The sequence below is a fragment of the Solenopsis invicta genome, chromosome 11 (assembly GCF_016802725.1).
Source record: "Solenopsis invicta isolate M01_SB chromosome 11, UNIL_Sinv_3.0, whole genome shotgun sequence".
Taxonomy (NCBI): domain Eukaryota; kingdom Metazoa; phylum Arthropoda; class Insecta; order Hymenoptera; family Formicidae; genus Solenopsis; species Solenopsis invicta.
This window is the reverse complement of record NC_052674.1, coordinates 14,964,630-14,986,899: the sequence shown is the minus strand read 5'-3', so window position 1 is coordinate 14,986,899 and position 22,270 is coordinate 14,964,630. Positions and strand designations below refer to the sequence as shown.

At 35.1% G+C, this 22,270-nt stretch overlaps 2 protein-coding genes across 8 annotated transcripts in view; both read right to left on the bottom strand.

The window, feature by feature from the left end:
- Positions 1-22,270, bottom strand: part of LOC105203439 (ribosome biogenesis protein NOP53) — a 54,760-nt gene that overhangs the window by 20,125 nt on the left and 12,365 nt on the right. Inside the window, exon 1 of one of the 6 annotated variants that reach the window (XM_039454718.1) lies at positions 11,155-11,173. The exons of 4 other annotated variants lie outside the window; for them this stretch is intronic. The gene's annotated coding sequence lies outside the window, so the exon portion shown is untranslated. Of the gene's footprint in view, positions 1-4,349; positions 4,458-11,154; positions 11,174-22,270 lie in introns of those variants that run through there. One more of the 6 variants, XM_026140026.2, reaches the window with a different exon arrangement.
- On the bottom strand, positions 15,832-19,795 carry LOC120358910. 2 transcript variants are annotated; one of them, XM_039454720.1, is made up of 2 exons: positions 18,970-19,795; positions 15,832-18,612 (listed from the first exon to the last, which is right to left on the bottom strand). In XM_039454720.1, coding segments are annotated over exons 1-2 (798 nt in total). In that variant the 5' UTR covers positions 19,767-19,795; the 3' UTR covers positions 15,832-18,611. The 2 variants fall into 2 exon arrangements, with proteins under 2 accessions (XP_039310654.1, XP_039310653.1); XM_039454719.1 differs by having other exon boundaries at positions 15,832-19,795.

The window sequence follows — 22,270 nt, the reverse complement described above, 5'->3', positions numbered from 1 at the left end:
CATATGTACCGATATACATATATGAGCAAACATACAAGTTCAAACTAGTGTAGATATACATATGAGCCGTAACATGTCATGAAAGAAACCTTTAAATATTTTTAATTCCGAAACTAAACATAGAAATGTTCTAAAAATTAAAGTTTTTAATTAAGAATGCAAGTAATTCAACATGTAAAAATTTAAAGCAAATCAACTGTAAATGTTTTCTTCATATAAATCGTACATCGTCCTTTGAGAGATTTTGTCCCCATTTTTTTCTACAGGCTTTTAGAAATAAAAAAATTGTAAAAAAATTCCAATATTTGAGTAACAATAACTACGAGGTGTGTTCAAAAAGTATCGCGAATTTTGTGTTTTTTCAAAAATTATTTATTTATTCATGAATATCTATTTTGTCCCCTTCAAAGTAATCCCCATGAGATATTATACACTTGTACCAACGGTTTTTCCAATCTTCGAAGCACTTCAAAAAATCATTTTTTTTTATCTTGTTCAGCTCCTCCTTCGATGCCGTCTTTATCTCGTCAAGCGTAGCGTAACGTCGTCCTTTCATGGGCCTCTTCAGTTTAGGGAACAAGAAAAAGTCACAGGGGGCCAGATCTGGGGAATACGGTGGCTGCGGCATCATTAGTGTGTTGTTTTTGGCCAAAAAGTCGCGCACAAGCAACGATGTGTGAGCAGGGGCGTTATCGTGGTGCAAAAGCCAATTTTTGTTCTTCCACAAATCCGGGCGTTTCTGGCGGATTGCTTCGCGCAAATTGCGCATAACTTGCAGGTAATATTCCTTATTGACCGTTCTACCCTGTGGCAAGAACTCATGATGCACCACGCCCCTGCAATCGAAGAAAACTGTCAGCAAAACTTTCACATTCGACCGAACTTGGCGCGCTTTTTTCGGTCTTGGTTCGTGCGGCAGCTTCCATTGAGATGATTGAGCTTTGGTTTCCACGTCATAACCATAAACCCACGATTCGTCACCAGTTATGACCCTCTGGAGCAAATTTGGGTCGTCGCGGACAGAGTCCAACATCTCATTAGCAATGTTCATGCGATGCTGTTTTTGGTCGCAATTGAGCAATTTTGGTACGAATTTCGCGGCGACCCGTCTCATGCCCAAATCATTGATAAAAATCGAATGGCACGAGCCAATCGATATGTTTAGGTCCTCAGCAACTTCTCTAACGGTGATTCGACGATTGGCCAATATCATTTTCTCCACTTCATTAATTTTTTGTCTGTTGTTGAAGTGCTCGGGCGTCCGGCACGCTCTTCGTCGTTCACATCTTCTCGGCCTTCTGAGAACATTTTGTACCACCGATAAACGTTGCTTCGGTCCAAGGTAGCTTCTCCGTATGCCACAGTCAACATTCGGAATGCATCCGCGCACTTAATTTCGTTTTTCACACAAAATTTGATACAGGTTCTTTGATCCATTTTTTTGAATAGGTAAAAATCGAAGACGATCCAAAACACGTGCAAGCAAAGCAGCTGTCAACAATTAAGTGAACATTCAAAATGGCCGAGCTTGTCGGCATAAGTGAGAGACATGAGTACCAACATAACGCCACAAAAAGATCGAAATTCGAATATACGTAACCCGCGAAAATTCAAAATTCGCGATACTTTTTGAACACACCTCGTATGTTATAGGTTATAGGTTATCTTAAAAAAATCTGAAATTTACACTTCAGTAAGACCTTTTGAAGTACAACATTATATTAAAAGTTGGTCTAGGTGATCTGCAGAATAAGAAATATATTCTAAACATTAGTAATGCAAACTGCATATTTGTCGGTCTTGAAACATAATCCTTTCATAAAGCCGGAATAATCAATTCAAAAATTAAATTGATTAAATTTAATAATTTTGATGCTAACAAGTATCTAGAAGATCCTATCCTTCCCGAAAAAAACTGTAAAACAATTTTTGCGATGAATAACATTTCAATCAAGATGAATCCTCCATCTGACATGAGTAGATTGTAAAATTTATAGAAATTAATATTAGGTACCAAGATCCGCCGACTAATAGACTATTGCAAGAACGACATTGGCTATTCTCATATTTATATTTCGTCAATCCTTTTCTCACTAAATATATTTTTATTTTAATAAAAGAAACATCACGTTTTATATATACAAAATAATACATACGTACATGAATAAATAAAACTATATAATTAGTTTCAAAGTATTAATTGTTATTTAATATTACAATATCGTAATTTTCTTTTATATACTACTCATATTATATTTAAGTTATTTTTACATCAATAAAATGTTTTCAATCTAATATATCATGGCATCTTATAGAAAAAATATATACAGGTCTTATAGTAAATAAAAAATAAAATCTTATTATAAAAACATAAATAAATAATTATTACTTAAATAATTTAACTTAATTATGTATTTATTCACTCACATGTGTATGTGTTATCTTTTACAAGTAAAATGCATGGTTTTTCATAGAATTAAAATTAAAATATATTTCTTATTCTGCAAATCGCCTCAACCAATTTTTAATATAATGTTGTACATAAACAAGTCTTACTGACAAGTAAATTTCAAATTTTGATAATTATGCATATTAAAGACAAAAAACACCTTGGCATATGTTATAGAGTACTGGTCAATATTTCCTTATAAATTAATGATCTCGTATATTTTCAAGATATATTTATATAAAACTCATTTTTAAAATTTCATTATATGACACTTAATATGTGATGCGTAGTAAATATGCATTTTAGATTACATTTCACTAATTTTCTACCTGCGGCTATGTGATTTCGTTTACATTGATGAACATAACAGTTATAGACTTCGTTTCGCCTTGGAAGAAGGTGAAACCGCGAAGGAGAGGGGGGGGGGTAAAATAGATCTCGTTTTGTGTGAAGAATCAGAAACCCATATAAAATAATACAATTATAGACTTTGTTTCACCTTGTAAGCAGCAGGAGCATGTGGAGTGGACCTCACATTATGAAACAGAACATTTATAGACTTCATTTCGCTTCGTAAGTAGAGAAAGGGAAAAGTAGACGCTTCAAAGTTTCACGCTTTGCATGAAAAATTGAAAAACCATGTAAAACAGAAAAATTACAGACCTTTATTTTGTCCCTAAGCCAAAGTAGAGGAGGAGTGAACCTCGCTACATAAAAATTGTAAACTCATATAAAATAGTACTCTGTTCATCATATATAAGTTGTCATAATAAAAATAATAACATTTTAAAAATGAGCTTTATGTATATTTCAAAAACTATACGAGACCGCCAAATAATTTATTTAAAAAATTGATCAATACCCGTGCCTCTATAACATATGTCAAGGTCAAGGTCATTAGCGCGATGTCCCTTAATATGCATAACAGTTTTTCTTATGAAAGAAAATTTTAATTTTAACTACCTAAATATCAGACTTTTATTATAATTTTTTTATTTTTAAAAGCCTGTAGAAAAAAAGAGAGAAAAAACACCTAAAATTTGCTATTTTTATTATCTGATACCTCACTGTTCACATAAAAAATTGATTGAGGTATTTTGTCCCTTTTGTGATAAAATTTTGGCTTAAAAACAAAAAAAATATAAAATTACATCTGAAGAAATCCAATATTACAAAAACTATTAACTTTATAAAAAAAGCTATAACTTAAAAAGAACCGTTTTAAGCTGAAGATAATGGCTTTTGATTCATTCAAATCAAAGAAATAGAATAAGCGTGACAGCAATTAAAGTAAATACTTTAAAATGAAAAAATTGCTGTACATCGTCACCGTAAAATGACTGCCGCAGCTAAGGTTAGGTTAGGTTAGGTTAGGTTAACATTATTTATAGAAAAGTTAACAGATTTTTTTAAATTAGTTTTGAACTTTCAAAACATAGCTAAATAAGTGATTATGTAACGGTACGCGGTTTCGGTGCAACGGTGCAGTGCGGGAATTTCGGAATCGGTCCGGATAAGGCTCGTCGGTTGGTCAGGCGTTCGTAATGATCATACCCAGTGTTTAAAGTAGAAAGAAATAAAAAACAGTTTATTCATAAAATGAGTAGTAGACGTTGACAAAAAAGAAAGAGTTAACAGAAAAAAGAAAGAGAACGGCTCGCCGGTGTCCAGCCCATAGCTGGTAATTGGATTGCGAACTGAGTAATGATGCGCAACGAAATTACGCGCAAACGGAAACTAAAGGTTTGTTCACAATATATAATCAAACAAAAGAACTTCTTTAAATGCTTAGGTTCGGCGGAAATAGAACTATTCACGGAATACTGATAGGTTATGTGGGCGGTCTACCCGTACGGTCGGAGAAACCGCCGAACGTGACGTGGTCGTCGCAAGTACGTACGTGGGCGATGCAAACGCGCTGCACGGCCGGTTGTTTCCGCGGTTTTCCCGAGCGTGCCCCTATGCAGAGGGGTGGAGGATCGACAGGGCGCGGATGCCCTGGATTTCAAGGTTTCGAGAGCGACCCGGATTTTCTTGTGTCGAGGGACTCGAGAACGGCGGTGATTAGTCGAGAATGCTCGGCCGGTGATAATGACGAGTATACTCGTCAAGGATCTCGGACATGATTGGTCGAGAATGCTCGGCCGGTAATAACGACGAGAATGCTCGTCGAGGATCTCGGAGTTGACTGGTCGAGAATACTCGGCAAAGGATAGCGACGAGAATGCCCGTCGAGGAGCTAGGAAGCGACGAGAATGCTCGTCTTTTGGGAGTGATCGAGAATGCTCGGTCACCGGACGGGTCGGAGAGTCGGATGCATCTGATCTGTGCGTTTCCACTGTCAGCTAGAGTCCTATATAAAGAGAGAAGCGACATCGAACCCTCACCACAACCTTCAGTATCCAATTGAGTCCTCCACCGCCATTTTGGGACCGCTCTAACGTCATCAAGCACCAATAACACCATTCGTATCATTCTACAAACAACTGTGGTCACAATATGGCTGCTCGCTTAACCAATCAAGTATCAATCAGATTACCAATCAGAGCTTCGGACATCAATGTCGCTTTTCTCTTTATATAGGACTCTACTGCCAGCTTATATATCCGAACGCGCGGTTGGGTGCGCCAATCCGCGCGCTCGGTCGGCCAAGCCGGAGTGGGAGCGTTGCGGAACGCCACGGTCTGCGCGCGTGATCACGCCGCGAGGTTAGGCTGTGCGCGTACAGTCGTGAGCTAAAAGGTTGCAACACATTTTCTTCGATGGTTTTTGGAATGTAGACTTGCTTATCGATCGGCAAACGTAATTGGTTGGATCCATAGGTAAGACCCAATTATGTTCGCCGTTCGATGAACAAGTCTACATTCCAAAAACCATCGAAGAAAATGTGTTGCAACCTTTTAACTCACGACTGTACGTGGCTTTTCGCCACGCTCGGTGTCTGGTGGACGGACGGCTTGTGAAGGCGCGTGGACGGTGGAGGAGCGTATCGTTACAATTACAATATCAAATTTTTTTTTAATTATAAAGCGACCAGTTCTGATTGAAATGGCATGGAATGACCCACATGTAATTGTAATTTTATCAATTTTTTATATAATATAATTTGTATATAAACTAGTCTTAAGAACATTAAGGCTTCTGTGTACTCGCTGCGACTATATTAAAGTCGTGACGTCAGAAGCGAGAAATTGTGTAAAATAACACGTAATTTTGTCCGACGTGCCACTTGTAAATAAAGCCAATTTGAATAAAACAGACTAATCAGATGGCTTTAAAACACTTCTAAATATCGGTCACGACTATCCTCTTTCCGCCTAACAGTCAGTAAATAGTCGTAAAAAGCATGTAAAGTGGAGCTATTAAAACAGGAAAACACACGGTTAAGCTAAAGTTTCCAACGTGCCTTTTGTAAATAAAGACAATTTGGATAAAACAGATTAATCAGATGACTTTAAAACACTTCTAAATATCGGTCAAAACTATCCCTTTTTCGCCTAGCAGTCAGTAAATAGTCATAAAAAGCACATAAAATAACGCCTATTCAGACAGGAAAATACACGGATATCTATTGAAAGAAGTAAAAAATGTACTTTTATGTATAAAATTCAAAGAAACTTTACCCGCGGTCCATTTTTACAAATTGGCTAAATACGAGACAAGTCATATTTTCACAATGAAACACATAATAACATAATAACAAATGTACGACAACATCTCATCGTCAATCAGTCACGTTTCATGTCTATTAGTTCTAATTTTGTCCGCGACGGAATGTCGCTACCGTCAACGCGGAGTTCTCAGCTGAGAAATCAAGAACTTTAATTAAATTTTGTAACTACATTTATCACTATCTTTCAGATATAATTATACATGTATTTATATAAATATATAATTAAAACTTAATTAAACAAAATTTTTAATATAAATAAAAATGCCTTATCGGTGACAGCTAGATCTTAATGCTAATATTTATTATAATTTTATATGCCATTTCAAGTTCACTAAACTGCGCTCCAAAGAACATTTTCAATTTTTAAATACAATTGTAAGTTAAATAAAAAATAGTAATATCATGTTATTAAATTGAAGATAAATTTAATAATAAATATGTTAAGAAGCATATAAATATGAGAAGAAGCCTTTCCCCTAAAAAAACTGTAAAGCATTTAGCAAAAAGAATACCTTAACCAAAGATCGAATCTAGGACCTTCCGACTTTCCGAGGCGAGTGATCCCTGGCTGAGGTATTATTTTTCGTAACAAATTCTTTACAGTTTATTAGAGGGAAAAGGTTTTCACATTTAAATGTTTCTTACAAGGAAACTGTCACAGGTGTCCGGCATCGATTTGATTTTCCTTGAAATATTGTTATGCCCGCTTTTCGGCTGAGCTTGAGAAGCTGGCCGAAGAAAGATCGATCGATTTGATAAAAGAAGCGCGGCCGGCTTTTGTTCTGTTCTGGGACGCGGACTTGTCACAAGATATTTAGAATAATTCCGCCACGATCTATTTGTATAAAGTTATTAGATTAAAGTGTTCCTTTTTATGAAAAAGTGTTCTTTCCTTTCGAGTCGAAAACGAGTGTCTTTGTGTGAGTGAACTGTGTACTCGTTTTGTCGCGTATAACAATATGTTGTTAAACACAAAAACCTAAAAAACCTGTATTTTTTTTATGTCGGCAGAATCCCATTTTTAGGGGGTAAAATACCCTTTAAAAAATGGTCTTTCTCTTTCGAAGCAAATAGCGTCAAAAGTAGAAGAAATAAAAAAAACTTTTTTTAACAAAAGTTATACAGTTTAAAGAGTTCTTCAAAGTTATAGTTTTTTTCAGCCAAATTAAAGGTTATTTTTTTCCAAATCCAACTATATACAAAATTTGAAAAAAATTTTGGGTGGTAGAAATATTCTGTTAAACAAAACAAAAAAAATTGTTTCTCCACAACTTCAAAATACTTTTTAAACCGTATAACTTGCAAAAAAAATTTTTTCTCTTTTACTTTCAACAATATTTGCTCCAAAAGAGAAATACTGTTTTTTTTTTTTTTCAAAGGATGTTTTACCCCCTAAACATGAGATTTCGCCGATATAAAAAACAATACGAGTCTCTTAGATTTTCATGTTTCACAACATATTTCAAAGAGAATCAAATTAGCGCCGGACACCCGTGACAATTCCCTTGTTAGAACCACTTAATATTAAATTAATTTTTAATTTAATAACGTGATATTACTATGTCTTGCTTAACTTACAAGAAGAGAGACAGAAGTATCTCCCTCCGATTTTGACGAGCCTTTAATATGTCATAGTACAGACCAAATTAAGAAACCCTGTGTGTGTGTGTGTGTGTGTGTGTGTGTGTGTGTGTGTGTGTGTGTGTGTGTGTGTGTGTGTGCGTGCGCGTGTGCGCGCGCGCGTGTGTGTGTGTGGGTGGGTGGGGGGTGTGTTTGCGTGTGTGCATGCGCGCACGTAGACACACATGTATAAAATTATACGTACATATGTATACAGGGTGTCAGAAAAAAAGGGTCACATATTTTGATAGCAAGTAGTATTGATCAAAACAAAAAAAAGGTCTAATTAACATGGGTCCTAAAACTAATATCTTCAAAGATACAAGCTAATTTGTTATTCGAGCTCTTTGTCATTTTCTTATTAGTTGTGTCATCTCAGAATGTCTCCTCATTTACCTTTGCAATAGATACTACCAGTCAAACGACATTGCGTAGGCTTTGACGAATGTGAGCAGCCCTAGTAAACAAAAGAGTGTTTACTACTGTTGCTATACGAGAGTTCGTTAGTACGAGATTAATCATCTCAGTCAGCATTAAAATTTCTTGTTTTTTGTAAAAAAAGGAGTTTTTATTTTGTTATCATATGTACATACATTTAGTTTCTTTATTTCAGTTTTTTTTATAGAAAATTAATGATTACATTTTATATTAAAATAAAAATTATTTTTTTATTTATTCTCTTTTTGTTTATTTTTTAAGGCACCTAGAAAAAAGATATCCCCATTGTACCCCACTCTTCCCTACTTCTTTGTTCATTACATTCTAAAAATGACCCGACTAATAAGAAAATGACAAAGAGCTCAAATAATAAAATAGCTTGTATCTTTGAAGATATTAGTTTCAGGACCCATGTTAATTAGACCTTTTCTTTTTGTTTTGATCAATATTACTTGCTATCAAAATATGTGACCCTTTTTTCTGACACCCTATATATAAAAACATTAATAGAATTTAATTATCACGTCACAAAAACAATAATATAGAACATAATCGTTCTTGTTCGGCTTGGTACTATTATGATGTAATAGTTAAATTTTATTAATATTTTCACATATTAGTATTCAAAAATACATCCTAAATGATTATTAATTGTACTCAGAGATATCGTACCAAGTAATCAGATTGGTGATATGCGCACACAACTAGCATTTCTTATGTTAACTATATCCAGGGACCCTGCTCAAAATAAAATTTTGGTCCGGTTACTGTCAGAAATTATATTTAATTTTTGGTTTCAGTTTCGGTCTTGTTACTGATAACGGTTACGGTCACCGTTTGAATTTCGGTCTTTTTCGGTTACCGTTACGGTTACAGATATACAATTACCTATTGCAAAATTTAATAAACGTATAAAAATAATAATGTATTGTAAGATATCTTTAAGCTAGCGTCGAAATGACTCAGGCTAGCAACAGCGTTGCGCGCGTTGTGGCTATTTCCTCAGGCATTGGCCAAAGGGATCGCGCCATACTTTTACCGTTATGCGATGCTATGGGCATGATGCAACATGAGGCATCTCAGCCCTTTTCGGCATTCGTTAAATCACTGCCGTGGTGATCGCACGTTTCACATAACCCTTTGTATATCCAACGAGAATAAACGAGTTTACGGTTAACTTTGTCTTCTTCCTTGCACAGGCCCTCCCTTCTCATTCGCCTTCTTATTTACATAATCCTATTTCCTGATACTATTAATTAATATTCTCCCTTTCTATTATTTTTATCCCCCCTTTACAGTATAAAAATAATACAAGTATAAATATAATATTATAAAAAATTTCTGTGTATTGTAAACAACACTTGTTTCATATATAAAAATGTTTAAAAATCATTGGTTCCGGGTCTTTCAAAATCTCTTTGTTTTACTTCAACATTCTCAGCAACTTGCAACGTTAATGATCGCTTTTTACTGATATTAATGGTAATTTTTCTCTATAAAATAACAATAATCTTAATCTAATTATCATAACAAAAGCAAAGAAATAAATAAGTAACCCTCCGTAGACACCCTGTAATATCGCTATTTATTGAGAACCTAGAAGTACATATCTGCGGTCTTAAAAGTTCAATTAGAATTGTCAAATTTTTTTCGATGCTCTAAAAGAAAAAATTGAAATATAATATTAGCTTTAAAAATTTAGTTTTAACATTACGAAGATCTTATTCCTTTGTATTCATTTTATGGTCACAAATTGAAGAAAAAATTAATCTTTAAAATCAACTGTATATCTATGGAGCGTTAAAAATATAAAAAAGAGATAAAACATAGAGCCGTGTACCTTTTTTTCTTATTCTTTCGTTGAGAAAAAATTCTACACAGCACGCGTTTTTCTCCTTTTTTACCTGATCTTCAGTATGATCTTTAATAGCATTTTAAAAAATCTGATCAAAAAAACCGGTCAAGTTATGGTTACGATCGATTAGCCTGCACAACATTTCGGTTTCGGTTTCGATATGACTAAAATAACGGTTATGATCCGGTTATCGATTTTGGTTCGGTCAGGGTCCCTGACTATATCTAGAAAACAAAAATTATAGCAAAATAAAACAAAATGGATTTTAAAGCTAAAAATTCATATTTTCACGTGTCCTAACCGGAATTAAAAGAAAAATTTGCTACAAATGCTAAAACACCATAAAAACCCTTAAATTATCGCTTTTCACCTCTTGACATTATTTTTCTCAAAATTATGATGTGATAGCCAAATTCCGACAACGGATTTGTGTTCAGCACGCAAAAATCTATAAAAATTACTTAGTTTCGTTATATCTGCAAAATTTCGCAGGCTAGTGTTATTTTCCTAACATAATTACATGACAACACAAATTAAACAAGTATGTCTTCTACGGTCGTAACTAGAACTTAGTGCTTGTATTTATTCATAATTTTATATATTTTTCTCAAATTCAGTGATCGAGTTAGCTAAGACACCCGTACCGGAGATTCGGGAGGTCTCAGGTTCAAACCCTGGTTGAGGTAATATTTTTCGCAATAAATTTTTTACAGTTTTTTTCAAAGGGGGAAGAGGATTAATATTAATTTCAATTTAATAAAACATAATATTACTAAATCTTGTTCAATTTAAAGCTGTGCTACAACTGAAAAAATAATTCAGCGCATAGTTTATTGAATTTGAGGAAAATATATAAAATCACACGAATAAATACAAGCATTAAGATCTAGCTATAACTGTAAGAGGCATTCTTGTTTAATTTGTGTTGTCATAGTAACGGACAAATATCTCTACTTTATAACTACTTAAATTTTCATACAAATAAAACGTTGACAACTTGTCTCACATCTTCACTACAATTAATAATTAAAAATTCTGTCAAATTAATTCACAAAAAACGTTATTATTTAACACGGCTATTAGATTCTTTATTCCTTAAATTTTTAATATCCAATTTACCGCTAAATAATTATGGTTCCCACCAAAAACCAGCTTCTCGAACATGACAGTTTTCACAAAAGAATGACAAACCACCAACTGAATTTGCTGCAGATAACAAAAAATGTAACTATAAAGGCAATCATATAAAAAAAAAACATTCTCATTTTTACAATAATTATAATCAAACTCAGAACATTTAACAATACAAATTTAGAAAATAAACAAGGTCAAGCAATTTTAGAGATCTAATAAATCATAAATTTATAATGTGAAACTAATTTTTAAACTTGACTGCATAACAAATTTATTACATATACATGTTTTGGACTTAGTTGTCCTTCATCAGTATGTTACAATTCAAAATACTATAACAAACCGCGTAATTATGTAAAAGATACTCATAAATCAAAAAGAGAACCCGCGTAAACAAATAATTTTGCAAGGTGTTGATTGTGTCATCGAATTCTTATCATTCTGCACATCACAAACGTAATTCATAAATACTTTTGTTTAACTAAACGCAGTAATTCTAAACGTGTAACTTACAAGATGTGAGATTGTACAGGTGCTAAATTGAGTCGAGGTAACGCAATGACATTGTGTACAATTTTAATACACTAATAGTCTGATCTCGACTAAATGTTTGTTTCAAATATACGGGCATAATGGCAAGGAATCTTATATTTATAAACAAACACAGTCTATATACTTAAACAGACTCGTTATTTTAAACTAGAATATTTGAGTAAGTATATTAATATTATTTATTAACTTCAGCTTACATTACAGCCAAGAAGTGGACTTGGTTTACATAAAATCTATTCTCTCTCATCCCTCCATTCCCTTGCCGTTTGTACAGTCCTTGTCTTAAGCTAATCCTACTCTTCTACATATCTTTGCAACAGGCTCTCAAATATTTACTCTGTAACTTAGATTCTACGCCCTTCCTACACCGTTTAACTATTGCCTTTTTTGTATTGCTTGTACCTATTCTCACCTATTCAATTATTAATTCTATGACTTAGAGATCACAGCCTCTTTACATTTTCCATACTTTATACAATTATCATACAATTACCTTATATTACAGTTATTACCTATTTCTTCAGTCTAAATCCTGTTGTCTTATTCTACTATTTCGGTATTGTTTTTTTTTGTTTTTCCCCCTCTCATCGCTCGCCTCCTTTCTTCTTTTCAATTCTTTTTCCCTCTCTTTCCATAGCTTCTTCAATATTTCTCCCTTCCGCCTGTCCATGTCTTCTTCGCATATCTGTTCTACAACTCTGTCCTTATCATCTCCTAAATCCGCAAACCGTACGCTTGTTTTCACGCAATCCTTGACGTAGTGCTCTAGATAATCCCAATCTTTCTCGTAAAATATACATAGTCTCTGTCTTTCCTCTAGCCAATATTTATTCGCTTGTTCTAGATTACCATATCTTACTTTTATCTTGGCTCTTATTTCCTCTCCTCTGCTTAAATCCTCTACATTCCTACTTTCTAAGTAATTCGGCAACTTCACATCTAACCCTATTTTCTTATATCTCCTATTGTATCTTGCCGCATTAATTTTTTCGTTCTCCCATTGCCTCTAAATATCTCTTTCTCTGTCAATTAAGTCCTTTTCCAAATCGTCTTCTTTTACTTCTTTCGCCTCTGTTCCCCAGCAATTCTTGTTATAGTATCTCTCCCTTTCTATCCCATATATATCGCTCCAGTTGTTCTACTCTTTTTCCTTCCAACACTCCTTAACTATTTCTCCAGCTTTCCCTTAATTCTATTCTCATATCTCCTCGCTCTGATCCCCCATCCAACTCTTAATTTGTCCATTAACAGCTCTCTTGAGATGATGTATCTTGGTGTACAAAAATCCAGTCTAAACATCCACCTGACGTAGTCCATCATTATTTTCTCTAGTTTCTCGATCTCTGTTCATCCCCAGATTTCCACCCCATACGCCATCACACTTTGCACCAGGTATGTGAACAACATCCATCTCCTCTTTATGTCGTTTCTACAAATTCTCTCTCCTAATCCCCATACTTTCCTTACTGCTATTCTACCTTTACCACATAATTCTTTTACATGTTCCTTGTAACTACCCCTATTATTAAAGCCTAAGTATTTAACGCTTGTACTTCCTCAATTCCTTCTTCCCCCCACTTCCATTTTTCTATTTTTTCTTTCTTCTTCCTATTAAAGACCATTATCTTCGTTTTCTCTGGACACAATTTCAATTTCCTGTCTGCCAAGAAACGCTTGAGCGTGCTCATCATGTCTAGTAGTGCTTCTCTATTTTTTGCTATCAGCACTATGTCGTCTGGATTCCCATATCCTTGTCTTACCTATTACTACGTCCCCTATCCCCTTGTTCTTTAATACCTGCTCTAATTCCGCCGTATACAAATTGAACAAGAGGACTCATCACACATCCTTGCCTAACGCCTTTTCCTGTTGCGAAACTTTCCGTGTTACCTTGTTTCGTTCTTACCACCGTCTGCGTCTCTTCATATATTTTTTCGATTCTTCCTATCAGCTGCTCCTTTATACTCATACTCCTTAGCACTTTCCATAGTTCATCCCTATCTACTCTGTCGAAGGCCGCCTTCAGATCCGCGAAGAGCATGTATACCTTTTCGTTCCTTCCTCCTCTTCCTTTCTCCCTCTGCATCAAGTGACTTAGGACGAAGATGTTGTCCATAATCGACCTCCCTCTTCTAAAACCCGCCTGACTTACCGGAACCAGGCCTCGATCTTCTACCTCCGTCTCCAGTTTATTCCTGATAATTTCCGCATAAATCTTATACGTCGAACAAAGAATAAAGCTACCTCTGTAATTGCTGGCCTTCTCCCTCTCTCCTCTTTTATATAACGGCATAATTATGCTCATTCTCCAATCGTTTGGCATCTCTTTTGTATACCAAATCCGTTTCATTATCTTCACCAGCCTTTTCCATAGTTCTTTGCCCGCGTGCTTCCATGCTTCTGCCGGTATCCCATCAATACCTGCTGCTTTCTTGACCTTCATTTTCCCAACTGCTGTAATTATTTCTGCCTCCACTATTTCTTCCTCTTCTTCTTGCTGCTGTTTCTCCTCCCTCCTTACTCTCTTCTCCATCGGGCCCATCTCCGAACCGTCAAGCAGGTCCATGAAGTGCTTTCTCCATTCTTCCTTTCCTATCTTGTTGTCAATCGTTGTTCTCCTCCCTCTCTTCCTATTTATATATTTCCACACGTCTGCTTCATTTTTCATCCTTCTCAGTTTCTCTTCTTCCTTTCTCCTCTTCTCCTTCTGTTTCTTCTCTAACAGTTCTTTCAGATTTCTTTTCTCCTTCATATATCTGTCTCTTCCTATTCTTCCTTTCCTCCATTTCTTGTAGATTCTTTTTACCTCTCTTCTTTCGGTTGCAGATTCTGTCCCACCAATCTTTATGACCTAGCTCTTTCTTCCTTCTCTTTATTCTTTTCTTCACCATTGCTCTCTTTACAATCTTCTTTACCTTTTCCCATTCTTCTTCTAATGTGTCTGATTCCTTTTTTTCCAGCTCTTCCCTGTTACACAATTCCTCCGTCCTTTCTGCGTACATCTCCTTCGCCTCGTCATCCCATAGAATCGTTTCTATTTCCACTTCCCCTTCTTCCTCTGGTTCTTCTTCTGGATCCATTTCTTTTTCTCCCCCGCTGAACTCCATCTCCAACAGCACGTGATCCACTCTGTCCCCTGCTCTAAACTTATAAATTCTATCTCTTATAACTACGCTTACAATTACATAATCTATAACCGTACATCCTCTTACTCCTATGTAAACTCACTCTCCCAAACTCCTTCCATTGTCCCATTCAAGATGAACCAGCCTTTTTCCGTTATTCACTCTATTATTTTTCTTCCTCTATTACCTATTACTTTATCTTTACTGTGTCTCTCTCCCTCTCCTATGTCTTTACCTCCTAGTTCTCCTATCCTCACATTAAAATCTCCTCCTATTATTATATTTCCTTCCTCCTCTTCTCCTATAAGTTCCTCTAACTTCTCCTTCAAATCTTTTCCTCCTTGTGCTCCGTAAACCAAAATAATTCTGTTTCTCATTCTTCCAAGCTATCTCTGTCATCACCATTTCCTCTTTCTCTTTTATTATCGTTATCCTGTTCCTTTCTCCTACTTCCTCTTTCCTCTTGCCTATTATAAATCCTCCTCTCGCCCTTCCTTGCAAAACTACAAATCCATTCATGCAATTCAGGCAACCTATTTTTCATGCGCTCCCATCCACTCTCTTCCACTCAGGTCTCACACATACTGACTATTTCAAACTCTCTCACGTATTTCCAAAATTCTTTATCTTTGTTTCCTATTCCCGCCACGTTCCAAAATAGGTATTTTCTTCTGTTCCTCCTATTTGTTACTACTCCCTCCTCGCGTCTCCCTTCCTCTTCTCGGCTTAGCTGAAATTCTGATTCTCCTCTTCTCTGTCACCTGCTTCTCTTTCATCTCTCCTTTCCTCCTCCCTATCTCTTCCCATGGTCTCCATATATCTCCTATTTTCACTCTGCCAAATCCTATTTTTACTTGAACTACTTTCTCTTTCTACTCTTTCCCCCCATCTTTTTATCCTCTCTTGCGTTCTTCTCTGTTCCCAGCTCATGTCGTTCTCCAAAAATATCCTTTCTCCTTTTAGCTTTAACTTCGACTTATTAATCATTACTTCCTTTTTCTTTTCCTCTTTCTTCAGTTTTGCAATAATCACGGGTCCACTTACTCTACAGCTCATTATCTTGCAAGTGACTTCTATTTTTTCCTTTATCAAATCTTCTGCCCACTTTCTTCTTTCTAACCTGTCTTTCTTCACTCGGGCATGTTTACACCTTTTATAATAATATTGAGTTTCCTATCCTCCCAGTTTCTTTCCTAAGTCTACCTATCTCTCTCACTTCGTCCGCTACACCTAGAATCTAAACTCGCCTTGCTGACCGTACTGCTCCTCCGGCTCTATACGCTTCCAACGCTTCTCCTGTCTTCCTGCTCTCCTCCCGTCTCCACGCTTGTCAAATCTTTCTCCCTTTCTTCCTTCTAATTCTTTTCCATTTCTTCTATTCTTTCCTCTAACCTTCCTATCTCTTCCTCACATTTTTTAACCACTTCCTTAAATTTTTTCATCTCCTCTTTATATACTTTCCTATCGCCTTTCAGTATTTTCAATTCTTCCATCATCACCTTGATTAAATCCTCTCGCTCTTCTTTTCCCCTCTCTTCCGAGAGCTTAAAACACTCTCTTTCCTCCTTCTTTACCAACTGTAGTCAGTTTGAGCTGCTTCCCTACCTTACCGGCCTTCTCGTCCTTGCCTAATCCCGCCATTTCCTTGCCTGCCATAACCTCCTCTTTCTATCCTAGCCTTAATCCGCCTTTTTCTTCGCCAATTCTCTCCACCTACCTTCTCCTCCAATTCCCCTATCTTCTTACCTCTCTACCTCGCTAATTCTCGCCTCCTTACACCTGTATCTATCCTATTATACGCTATTTCGCTTCTTATCTCACACCGGCTCACACCACGCATTCGCATAGCTTCACACCGCCTAACCAAGTTCAATACTTGAGTAAGTATCGTTCAAAAGATCCATGTCTTTTTTCCGCCTTTTTCTCCGCCAATTCTCTCCACCTACCTTCTCCTCCAATTCCCCTATCTTCTTACCTCTCTACCTCGCTAATTCTCGCCTCCTTATACCTGTACCTATCCTATTATACGCTATTTCGCTTCTTATCTCACACCGGCTCACACCACGCATTCGCATTCGCATTCACTCCGCCTAACCAAGTCCAATACTTGAGTAAGTATCGTTCAAAAGATCCGTGTCTTTTTTTTAGATTAATACCATATCTTTGTTCTTTGATATGGATTATCTCCAATACTAATCTTTTTTGATAGCTTCTTTGTCATATATCTCTAATTCATCCCAATTGAAAGAGTGATTATGTGCTATTATATACTCTGTTACGACTGTGTCTAAAAGGATTTAATTTTATATTATTCCTGATGGAAACTTTTGCCTTCCATTGGGTTTAAATAAAAAATTTGCAATACATTAGGTGATTAAAGACATAAAATATAATATGATTCAATTTAAGGGAAACCATAAAAAATTGAGAGAGAATGTTATTATGTTATAACCTGCAAGAATTTCTTGTTAAAAAACATCTTACAAATCATATAGATACAAAATTGTTAAAATTACGTAACACAACAAATAAATTCTGCAATGATAGCCCAGATATCATTTTTACACGTGCTGATAAAAGCAATGCTACTATTGCAATTAATAAAAATAATTATTACAACAAAATTAATAATCTATTAAAAGACACTAATACTTATTCCGTGGTTAAAATAAATCCTGACCATTAATCATTTCGCCAACAAATCATCTCGGACAGTGCTCCTACAGCAAAAAATCATATTAACAATAACTACAAACTTTACCACATATTGACGGAAAAAATTTAACTAACTCTAAGGTATTGGTTTCTTTTGATGTTATAAATCTTTTTACAATTATCCCAACAGAATTAACAATTGGAAGCCTATCAAAGAGACGATGTTACATCAAGAAAAACACTACGATTCCTAAAGATAAATTTTTGGAGGCAATCAGATTTATTTTGACTTTAACTTATTTTAACTTTAACAACGTCACATATAAGCACGTGTTTGGAATCCCTGTGGAATCTCCGTTATCACCTATTGTTGCAGACATAGTGATGGAATATCTTAAAAACAAAATTTTAAATGCTCTTAACTTTTTAAAGCAACTAAATATCTATCAAGAAGTAGACAAGAAGTGTAAAAAGCCAAATGAGATGAATCATAGCTTATTCAAAAGGGGAGAACAAATATATTAAAAGTGTAAAAGGGTTAGCGTGAATGGGCCTTACTTTTTAAGAAAATTGCAATTAAAGTTTAACATTTAGACATTTATACGTTAAATACTAGAATCTTGAACCACTATCCAAGAGAGCGTCGTGGCTGAGAAGACTAAGTTCTAGCGTTACATTTTTTCCTTCGTGGCGGACCGGGTTCGAATCTCCGCAATATCAAATTTTTTTTTACTTTTTTTTAAACCTTTTCCTATTATATTTTAAAATTGCATTATCTTTAGTATTTTTTAAATTAATTAATAATAATGTACTTACATGTATTAATAAAATTAAGCAACTTTTTATTAATAAAAAATTAATAAAAATGTTTAAGGGGGTTTCCCCGTTTGAATACCGACTTTTAACGCGATTTTTACGAATTTAAATAGAGGTAACTAGAAGCTTGACACATGTGGCGTTTTACATATGTGTTGAAGTATATTTAAAGTAATAAAAAAAATTTTTTGTAGACGTTTTTATTAATAATAAATCCCAGTTAAAGCTGACGATGCAAGCCTTCTTTGAAAAATTTTGTTTAGTCGGGCGCACCTGTAGCGGCTGTCTCCGTCGTCTGAAATTAAAAAACCAAAGATCATTTTCATTGTTAAATGTGTGGCTATGATCGGTGCCACGGTCATCAAAAAAACACTGAAATTTACAAAATGGCGGCACTTGAAACAAAAATTCCGGTTTTTTCAGAAAAATTTTAGCCTTTTCTGGTCCGAAAAAATTATTTTTTTGCAGCGTAAAACAAAGTTAGAGGCACCGATCATAGCCAGTCATATACTGAACAAGTGTGCAAAACTTGTGCCCGATTAGCCTAGTAGTTTCCGAGAAATTACTGCGCCCGTCTTAAAAAATGTCATTTCGAGAAAAACGCTTTTAAAGTTTACGATTAGATAATGATTGATTTTTCATTGTTACTTACTAATCAGCTATGCCAGGACCATACAATATGCCTTCCTCAGCTTCAAAATAATCGTTTTGAGCAGCTTGTTCTTGTCTGCGAGCAATTCTAGCCTCTTTAGACTCCTGCCACGCCTTCTTCTCGGAATGGTATATGCGGCAGTTGTCTCTCATTGCAGCGAATGTTTTTGAAACGTTTCCAATTTTAATTCCCATCACATTCAGCATGTGTAATATGCTATTAAAACCTTCATTAAAGATGCACACAGCTAAATAAGTGGCGATTTCTACAGTTTCTTTGCCGCTGTGCATATGCTTTGGAGCGAATGTCCAAATTAGCGAATTCAGACTCTCGTTGTTGTTTTGTGTAAAACATCCAACGCATCGCTCTAATAAATTATCTGCTGTTAGATCTTCGTAAATAGGCTTAATAACTTTTAGCACTTCATCGCTTAATGGTGGTTTAGTATGCTTGAATGTACTAAGTTGTCCTTCAGCTTCCGCTTTACGCCAAGCGCACCAGCTAGTAGCGCCTTCGGGGCAGCGCGTGTGGTGTGGATTTGCATCGGTCGATCTGTTATGATCATAGGTGGCCCATATAGCTTCTTTCATTTTTTCCAATGAATCCGGGTTTCTCCTTATTGCCAAGCCATAATAAGTAGTTAGTTCATTTATTACTTTATCTGTCAATTTCCCTGATCCTTTTCCGCCGATGCCTTTATACTTTTTCTTCGCATTGCGTAAACGTGTACCCATACGTTTTTGCACATGACCGACGCATTTCTTTTTTTTTACCGGATGATCTTCACCGTACACCATTGCTTCTGACACAGTTTTAAAAGTCTTGCTGTCGCCATCTCCAACATAAGTAATATATTTAACATATACTGGGCCTCCGATCGTGAAAACATTTCTTTTACTGCAGCAACCTCCATCTTGCCTGCCGAACCATTATGATTAGATGTGCATTCTTCCTCATGAATACTTTTCCAATTGTCGTACTCCGGAGTGCCGATCTTTTTTTCCCACGTAGAGCATGCCTTACAAAAACTCGATTTTATAATTACATCTATGACTTTGTTGCTGTAAATGCCAATGAGCGTCGTGACACCAAACAACGGGCTAAAGCCACGTTTTTTCCATGTACCATTGCCAGATACAGTTAATTCTGAAGGTAGATTTCCTTTATTTATATTCTTTGTATTTTCTTCCTCAACAGCTGTTTTCGTCACGATATTAAAAACTGCTTGACTCGCATGATAAATATTCTCAAGACAACAATAATATGTATTCCAAGCGAGTCCTTGTCCAATATCCATGATTCCACAAAATAAATCAAGTCCATTTTTGCCAATGCCTAAAAGTCGCATGGCAAATACTATTCTGCGATTAATTTCAAACGCATGCTGAATTTGAGGGCAGGAATCAATATATGTAGTACCACAACTGCACTGAACGGCTATTTTAAAGCCTAAACCACGACTGTTTGTTTCCAAAAACGATATATCTTTTCCACATTTTTTACAAACAACAAGAGCACTTATAGCAGAAAAAACAGTAAAGAAATTTAAAATGCAGTAACCGTGTTCTTTGTGAATAGGAATTTCTGCATTCCCTGATTTCTTCAATTTTTCTGCAGATGTACTTGCAAAGCTTGTCTCCTGTTCAGCAGTATGTTGATTGTAAAAAAATTTCCGTTTTTTTACCACTGATCTGCGCCCGTGACCACCACGTTGTCCTTTTTTATCCATATTCACTCAGAAAATACACGTGTTTCGCTTCGATGTCGAGAGCAGAATGAGAGATCCTAACGGTCGTTTGCCTCAAATTTTCAATATGGACGCTTTTCAATATGGACAAAGACTTCCTCCAAGGCAGGTACAAGACCTTCAGACGGTAATGTACGGCCTTACCTGACTAGAATCTCATCCGTCTCCTGCGCGGCAATCTGAGCCGGCGAGCCGCACGGGGGGCGGGACTTTTGAACCTCTATATCTTTGGCAATTTTGCGAATTTCGTAAAATGGCTTTGCACACATATTTTTAGGATCATAAACTATAAAAAAATGCAAAAAAAAATTCGATTTTTTCAAACCGTCAAACGGGGAAACCCCCTTAACAAATTATTTGTTATAATAAAATTATATATAAAGATTAATAATAAAGCTTTAACAAGATTAACAGATTTATTCCAAAAAATAATACACTTTGAGAGTTTCTATATTATAAATTATAAGAAGTTATAAATTATAAGATGTTATAAATTTATAAAACGTTATAAATTAAAATATATTATTTTTTGTAATAAATCTGCTTGTTAAGGGCTAATTATTTATCTTTATAAATAATTTCATTATAATAAATAATTTATTAAATATTTTTATTAATTTTTTAATAATAAAAAATAGCTTAATTTTATTATTATATATAAATACGTTATTATTAATTTAAAAAATAATAAAGATAAAGTAAAATATAATAGCAATAAGTTTAAAAAAAAGTAAAAAAAATTTGATACTGCAGAGATTCGAACCCGATTCGCCACGAAGGGAAAAATGTAACATTAGAACTTAGCCTTCTCAGCCACGACGTTCTCTTGGATAGTGGTTCAAGATTCTAGTACTTAACGTACAAACGTTCAAATGTTAAACTTTAATTGCAATTTTCTTAAAAAGTAAGGCCCATTCACGCTAACCCTTTTATACTTTTAATATACTTGTTCCCCCCCTTTCAAATGAGCTATGATTCATCTCATTTGGCATTTTACAGTTCTTGCCTACTCTTTGTAAGATATGTTGATATCTTATTAATTTTACTAAGAAAAAAATAAAGAATGTATTCCAACATGTTAACAAGCAACATGAACGTATAACATTTACTTTGGAAATAGAGAACAATAGACGTTTAAGTTTTTTGGACCTTCTTTTAATTGTAGACAATATCAATTATATTGAGTGGTTCCAAAAAAGTACATTCTCAAGACGCACTCTCTCTTTCTATTCTAATGACCCAACTTGTCAAAAAATTGGAGTCATTTGTAATCTGATTGACCGTGCTTTACTGCTCTCGCGTCCAACTTTTCATAACAAAAATATTAAACATTGTTGTTGTTTTGGCAAATAACGGATATCCTCTAGATATCATTTTTTCAGCAATTAACACTCAAATAAAAAACTTATTAATAACTCTCATAGAAACAACATAGATCAAAATTCAAATACTTCAAATAAAAAATCAGAAAAGAATATTTCATTATTATGCCATACATAAAAAGTGTGATAGACAATTTCTTCCAAAATAAAAAAAAAACAGAACGCTAATATA